The sequence below is a fragment of the Vanessa cardui genome, chromosome W (genome assembly GCF_905220365.1).
Source record: "Vanessa cardui chromosome W, ilVanCard2.1, whole genome shotgun sequence".
Classification (NCBI taxonomy): Eukaryota; Metazoa; Arthropoda; class Insecta; order Lepidoptera; family Nymphalidae; genus Vanessa; species Vanessa cardui.
The window spans coordinates 10,927,696-10,935,613 of NC_061153.1; the positions used below are offsets into that span (position 1 = coordinate 10,927,696).

The following is a 7,918-nucleotide window of genomic DNA, read 5'->3' on the forward strand; positions in this document are numbered from 1 at the left end:
TACAAAAAGGCGGTCTTATCGCTAAGTAGCGATTTCTGCCAGACAACCTTTGATTTGGGGAAATTGTGCAGCGAAAAAGTAGGTGGTGCCTTATATATACAATAATACATATATAAATAAACATACATACATATATACATAAATATATATACTGATAAAATAAATGAACAATTACACATATAAATATAAATGAATATAATAGTATATAATATATAAGTCGTCTCAAATTTAATTATGTAAACACAAAATTTTAAATAAGTCACAGTAAGTAAAAAAAAAGAAGAAACAAAATAAAATTAACAAATAAAACATAAAAACTATACAAGACCATATAGTGACTAAGTTTCCATAGCCAGATAGTGCTCTTTTACCAACCTCTTAAAAGACAATAGCATTTGCGCTTGCTTAATGTTAATAGGTAAAGCATTCCACAGTTGGATAGCCTGTACGGTAAAGGACATTTTGAAAAAAATTGTGTTATGCACAGGTATCCTCAATGTCAGATTTTCAGCCGATCTTAACCCTTTATTATGTAGTACTCGGAACTCAAATTTTTCCTTTAAATAAGTCGGGGCGTTAACATTAAAAAAAGACGCAATAAAGAAGCGAGAGAACATGCAGATTCCGGCGAAAGCGAATAGATAACTACTTGAGTTTAGATCGAAAGTTGGAAACATGGTCATATTTGCGCAAGCCAAATATGAAACGTATAGCAATATTTTGGAGTCGCTCAAGTTTGTTTAGTTGGTCCTCGGTTAAAGTAAGATAGCTTGCGTCAGCGTAATCGAGAATAGATAGGAGTAAAGATTGTGCTAACATAATTTTGGTTGGAATAGGAAGGAAATAACGCAGACGCTGTAGAGATTTAATGGAGCCAATAGTTTTCCGACTTAGTTCTTTAATATGGCAGTTCCACGATAGAGTATTATCTAAATGTATACCTAGATTTTTAACATTTGGACTATAAGGTATTACGGCATTATTAAATTTTATGTTAGGTAAATCAGACCAAACCACTCTCGAAACCAAACTCTGGCTGCCAATAATAATGGCCTAAGACTTAGAGGGGTTCACCTTGAGACCATGAGACTTACTCCAATGGCAGATCTCTTCCAAGTCATTATTAATGGCAGAAATAGCAAGAGGTAGGTTCTCTAGGGTGGAATGGCGATAAATCTGTATATCGTCTGCATACATGTGAAAGAGAGAAGTGATTTTAAATGTTATAGAATTAATAAATAGTGAAAAGAGTAACGGAGACAAGACGCCGCCTTGAGGTACGCCGGATTTTACAACACTCCAAGACGAGACAGTCTTATCAATACGGACACGTTGCCGGCGCCCTCGTAGGTAACTGCGAAACCAATCAATTACTGACGGAGATATGTTAACAGAACGTAGCCGACATAACAGTATATCATAGTCGACAGTGTTAAAAGCATTGCTAAAGTCCAGTAAAGTCATAACTGTTAGGTGCTTATTGTCCATTCCCCATCGAATGTCGTCGGTAACTTTTACCAGCGCAGTAACCGTACTATGACCAGGACGGAAACCGGATTGTAAGGGATTTAGGATATGGAATTGATTAAGGAATAGACTAAGCTGGTGATGGACTAGCTTCTCTAGAACTTTTGAAAGGAAAGGTAGAATGGAGATTGGGCGAAAGTCGGAACAAGTGCTGGGGTTAGCCTTTTTTGGTAATGGAATAATTTGAGCATTTTTCCATGCATCGGGGAATTCGCAGGTATTAACGGAATGGTTTAGGATGTGAGTTAAAACAGGGATAATGATGTCAAAGATAGGTAATATCATACTACGGCTAATACTATCGGTGCCGACAGCATTGGACGTGATAGACAATATGTTCTTTTTAACATCACATTCAGTAAATTGATTTAATGTAAGCGGTGGATAATTTGGACCAGCGCTATCCATTACGTTAGCAGCAGAAAAGTGATTATTAAGATTTTCAATATCCATATTAGTAGAAAGTGAAATTTGAGATTTTTTACCAACTCCAAGTGACTTTAAAAATTTCCATGTTCTGGTTGTGTCGCCGTTTTCGACAGATTTGTGAATGTGACGTCGTTGTGCATCTCTACACAATGTATTGCAGCGATTACGAAATTTATTGTACTTTGTGCGATTGGCCTCTGATTGATCTGACTTCAATCGAGCTTTATAAAGTGCTTTTTTGGCAATCATAGCTGTTAAATCATCACAAAGCCATGGTGCAGGAAGATGTTTAATTTTAACAGGTCTAACAGGAGCATGCGTGTCGTACAGCTGTATTAAAAACGAGTTGAAAATGTTTACTTTTTCATCTATCGTGGATGCATCAATTACTACTGACCAATCGATTTTACCAGCATCTGTACAGAGACTGTCAATATCCATTCCACCAAAATTACGCTGCAGAAGTACTCTCGGCTTCGCTTTTGGAGGACGTATTTTATAAGAAAGATAGATGAGATCATGGTATGAAAATGCATCAGCTGAGCACTGACCATACTTAAGCACAAGATCTAAGGAAGAAACGAAAATTAAATCAAGTAGGGACGGAGTAGAATTTGGAAAATTATGGGTGGCGAATAGGGGCATAATATGCATATTGCAAGCTTCTGCTACCGACTGAAATATTTTAGCACGAGTATCGTTTTTCAGTAAGCAGGTGTTAACGTCACCCATAATTATGGTATGATCATAAACAGGCATAAAATTTTCTAAAGTAGTTTCAAATGAGTCAAAATAATCGTTAAGGAGAGATGGGCTATAAAAGACACCAAGAAGGATTTTTGTATGGGACAAAATAACTAATAAGTATGTGCTCTGCCGCATTCGCAGAGGGGGGTTGGCTTGACGAGCTAATTATAGTAAAAAGAATGTGGGACCTAAGATAAATAGCTACGCCACCACCACCTTTGTTCATGCGGTCATTGCGAATGAGATGAAAGCCTGGAAGGGAGAAAGAAGTAGAAGGAAGCGATGGTTTAAGCCAGGATTCAGATACTAGAATGGCATGAATGTTTTTGGAGAAAGACGCAAGCATGTCGGGATAATGGGCCGGAATACTTTGTGCATTTATGTGAATGACGTTAAAATGCTTCTGTAGGTCTAAGAAGTAGGTGTCAAGAGTGACATTAAGAGGTTCAGGGGACGTACTGTGATAACTATCTTCGCTAATAGAAGAGTTATTAGACGACAAAGATATAAATAAATTACTGTCTATACTATAATTGTGGGACGACATTCAGAATAAAAATATGTAAAATAAAAATAAAAAATAAAAAAAGAATAAAATAAAATAATAATAATAAAAAAAAATTATATATCTATAATAAAAAAAAATTGCACATACCCAAACCGCCAGCAGACTTCAGAAATCGACGTAAGATAATTTAATAAACTAATTGCACAAATTGTTATATAACTAAACCAAACAAAACAAAAATATATGAAAACAATTTATCAAGACAATATATACCTAATAAGATAAAAAACAAAAATATCTAACATTTATTAAACAATAAAATTCTTATGTGACCCACTAGAAAAAAAAAGAAATTAAAGTAAAAATAATTGTCTATGGTTATTCATTAGGCAGAATGACGTTTGACATAAAACAATTTAACATGTCATTCTGACATGACAAAATTAAGTTAAACACAATAAAATAAAAATTAAGTTGTAAATTATTTTGTGATTGTTGTTATGCATTTTAATAGTAGTTGCCTTATTTTATTAACTTTTTATGTAATTATTATTGTTGTGTTGTTTTAGGTTATGGGTCTCCAATTCGTCTAGTGCTATTATGCCTTCAAAATTAATTTGAGCATGTAATCTCGACCGAACCGATCAATCTCCATCGTGTCTTTTCCATCGCACGTGACATTGGCGAAATAATCTGTGCCTTTTCGGCACTAATAAAAGCCATAAAAAAAAAATTAAAAAAAAAAATCTAAGATTAACAGACTAAAATTATAAGAAAAAGTGAAATTATAAATAAACTATAGAATCAAAATAACAAAGAGTATAACAGTCTTAAGAAAGTTACTTAACTCATTTTTTCACGTTCCTCCTTGTTCTTAATTGAGACAACTTGTTATCCTTGGAAGCTTGAACAATAGCACTTCCGTGTCATTGTTGGAACTGGGAACCGCGTTCAAGTCAGCAAGTGAAAAAATTCGATGCTTCGACCCGTCAGACCCCACAACAACAACAACTCTACTCTAACTCTCTCAACCGTCTCTCGTCCAACACTTGTTAATGCCAAAGCGTTGCCGAGCAGTCAGGAAAGCCTCATGCCGACGCTTAGTCAAGAACTCCGACAAGGTCACTCCAGAGCCTTTCAAACATTTCTTTGAAAACCAAACCTTGTCTCGGAGTGAAGTTTCCTTAAACTTGACCAGGATGGCTCTAGGACGTTCAGGGCTAGATCGGCCTAAGCGACGAGAAGTACGGATACTATCAGAGGTCAGTTCAGGAAGCTGCAGCCGATCTGACAATACCTTAACAAGATTCTCGGTAATATTTTCATTTTTTGCTTCAGGAACTCCATGCACAAGTAGGATCTTCTTTCTTGACCGCATCTCCATGTCATCGGATTGCCTGGATAACAGCTCCACCTGAAGTTGAAGATTCTCCAATGCCGCTAGCACAAAGGATCGGAATGCGTTGAATTGTGCATTGATGTTTGAAGTTGGACTAGTAGCGGGAATAGATCATTTCAGCTCTTTTTGAAATTCAGACATCTTCATATTAAAGTGTTCGGTCAAGTCATCCAGTGTCTTTTTTATTGAGTCCATTGTAGTTAAAGTTGTCAAAAATTGTAAGTGGAAATATTAGGTTTAGTTAATATTAGAAGTGAGTAGATGAGCAGATGATTGTAAAAAAAGGGGTTTTAGGTAAAAAGGAATTTCGGCAAGGATCTGCTACTCAGTACTCACAGTAAATGAATTTTGATTGTTGTCTTCAGCAACCTTTTTCTTGAATTTTGACGTATTTCAATTTTTATTAAAATACTCCGTGGAACTTGGTCCAGCTCAATAAACAAGATTTTTATGATCGCGTTTATATTAATTAATTTGGCGAAGTTTCCACGCAGCTGAGCTCCCATGTTGGGCGCCAGTCAAAATATTTTAAAATGAAAAATAATTTAAAAAAAAATTTTATTAAATATTTAACAAAATTACTTAAACTAAAACTACACTACTTTGTGTTCGGTGGATGAATCCCTAATTTTCCAAATGTTTGCCTTTTATAGGCAGCTGTTGCTGGTGGTGGGACTCAGTGTAAAGTATGAAAATGTTCCATTGTTCCTTAATTACTCTATTGTCTCCTGTTGTTTAGTCTTTTATATTACAAACTTCGAAGTAACATGCTATTAAGCAATAGGTAGGTACGGTGCACGTTATATAGTTTCTAGTTAAAGTATCTTAGATACTATAACTCTAACATTACAGGCAAATAAAAAGAACACATATTTAGAATAATATTGTATTATATTATTTATTTATTCTTTATTGCACCCAATCTTACAACTAAAAAATAACATTTTAGTTACATAAAAGTTGCATGAGGTGCAACAGGCGGCCTTATCGCTAAGCAGCGATCTCTTCCAGGCAACCTTTGGGTAAAGGATCATGATATTAATATTAATGGGAAAGGTACAATAAATATATATAATATAAATATATACTATATTAAATACATACATACATACATAAATAAATACATAAAATATATATAATAAAATAGGAGATATTAACTAAACAAGAAATTAAGAACAACAACGACTGCTTAGAATAACTAATGCGATAAGTAAAAGTCCTTAACCATACTTTTAAAAACAGCTAATGACTATGCGCGCCTTACAGCTAAGGGTAATGTATTCCAAAGTCGAGAAGCTTCTACAGTGAAGGACTTAGAATAGTAAGAAGAAGAATGAGAAGGAATGGAGAGAATTAAATTTTCATTCGAGCGAAGAGCACGCTTATGAGTCTCCCTAAGGAGAGTGAAACGCTCTTTAAGATAGAAGGGTGTCGCTGGATTAAAAAGAATAGAATAAAGAAAAAATGTAAGTATTGCTGCGAAGGCGAATAGGGAGCCACTTGAGTTTTTGGCGAAATTCGGAAACATGATCATATTTGCGTAAACCAAATATGAACCGTATACATAGGTTTTGTAATCGCTCAAGTTTATTTAATTGCTCCTCACTTAAGTTTGTATAACAAGTGTCGGCATAGTCAAGAATCGGTAGAAGGAGAGATTGTGCAAGCGTAACTTTAGTTGGAATGGGTAAAAAGGTTTGTCAATCTTCTCAGTGAGCCAAAGGATGAAAACAATTTTTTACTAACCTCATTTATTTGAGGTGCCCAAGAAAGGTGCCTATCAAAGATAACGCCGAGATTTTTTGCTGTTTCACACATTGGTATGCAGACGCCATCAAAAAGGACAGGTGGTAATTGTTTCCAGTGAAATAAGTCTCGGGCTACCAATGATAATCACGGGCAATAATCGTAGCCACCGTGTGAACAGTAATCCATGTTTATAAACCCGATGAAATTGGAGAGCTTAGAGATATAGGTGAATTGGCGTATGCCTGGAGGTGTGATACCTCCGAACAGTCATACCAAGCTGTTGAGGCATATTTGCAGACAATTTTCTCCCATAATTTCATAATGGAAGAGGTACTTGATGCTCAGCCGTTTTTCATTGTAGAATGTGGCTTCGAAAGTCTTCACGTTTAAATCTGTCAATAATTGTGTGGAACAGCTTCTTCTGCCGGTGCGGACATTGTTTTACGCTTATCTTTTCTTAGCTCAATAAAGACAGCAAAGACGGAGACACGTTCGTAACCTTCAGTGACCGAAAGTGATTTGTTACTGGAGATTTTATTTTAGAGATGAGTACGTATCGTAAAGTGAATATAGAATTGGACTTTCCTCAAGAATTTGTAGCTAGTGCCAATTGACCCTAGGTTATCGTAATACGCTGAGCCCGTATAACTGTCTTAACCCTTTATAAGGCAGAAAGATTCAGAGGCATAAAATATCTTGCGTTTATTTTTTTGGCATGTTTTTATGACATGTAACAAAAATAAACTTAGAAGAAAAACACTAATTATTTTGGAATTTTTGGAAAATAGGAGGTAAAAATATTCCCACTGCCCGTCAACAGATGGTGAATTTGTAACATTATTTTCTGTGAAATTGTGGAAAACAAAGCGTAATGCAAAGAGGGACATTGCATTTACTGCATTTTGTTTTGCTACGCTTATCTTTAACCTTTGTGCTGCACAATTTACAGCGTCGGTAAGTCTCCAACTCTAGCGGCATATGATTACCTACGTTTACAAACCGCAGTTCTTCAGGTACAGCATTCACACTTTTTTGACATACCTCTGGGCATGCTATGCGTGATTTCTTGCAGATGTATGTAGGCAGGCTTACTCTTCTTTTTCTGCTGCTATAGACACCAATCAAACCTCTGGCAACAGCTACCTGAAATTCTAAGTTGATAAGCTTTTCTACTCTCGATATTTGGGAATATAAAATAAATGAACTTGCGTCTACCAAAAAGTAATATCATAAGTAAGTAATATCATGTGTAAGTAATATCAAGTACATGTGGGTAGGCGCGATAGAGTACACACATTAAAAAATAGTCTCGTTTTTAAATAATATTTAATATTTCATTCACTAGTTTAATAATAAATAAAATGTACCTGTGAGTTCAAATATCCACCGGCTTCAACTTTAAATAATTGTTTTAACACATTTCTAAATAACTTTTTTTAAATATTTGCCACATCACTACCACTAATTTTTGGAACAAGTATAATGGATCAGCTCCAGAAATCGATTGAGCAGCTAGCTACCATGTTCACAGCTCAAATTAATGAGTTCCAGAGGGAAGT

At 35.3% G+C, this 7,918-nt stretch overlaps 1 protein-coding gene and 1 long non-coding RNA gene across 2 annotated transcripts in view; both read left to right on the plus strand.

Moving 5' to 3' along the window:
• Nucleotides 1–4,247: 4,247 nt before the first annotated feature.
• On the plus strand, nucleotides 4,248–4,779 carry LOC124542705. Its single transcript, XR_006967355.1, has 2 exons — nucleotides 4,248–4,473; nucleotides 4,550–4,779. It is a non-coding gene; the product is annotated as an uncharacterized LOC124542705 (long non-coding RNA).
• A 3,032-nt stretch (nucleotides 4,780–7,811) lies between these two features.
• LOC124542602 overlaps nucleotides 7,812–7,918 on the plus strand; it is a 765-nt gene continuing 658 nt past the window's right edge. Inside the window, exon 1 of the mRNA XM_047120530.1 lies at nucleotides 7,812–7,918. This exon is cut by the window's right edge and continues 658 nt beyond it. Coding sequence (XP_046976486.1) covers nucleotides 7,842–7,918 — 77 coding nt within the window. The 5' untranslated portion in view covers nucleotides 7,812–7,841.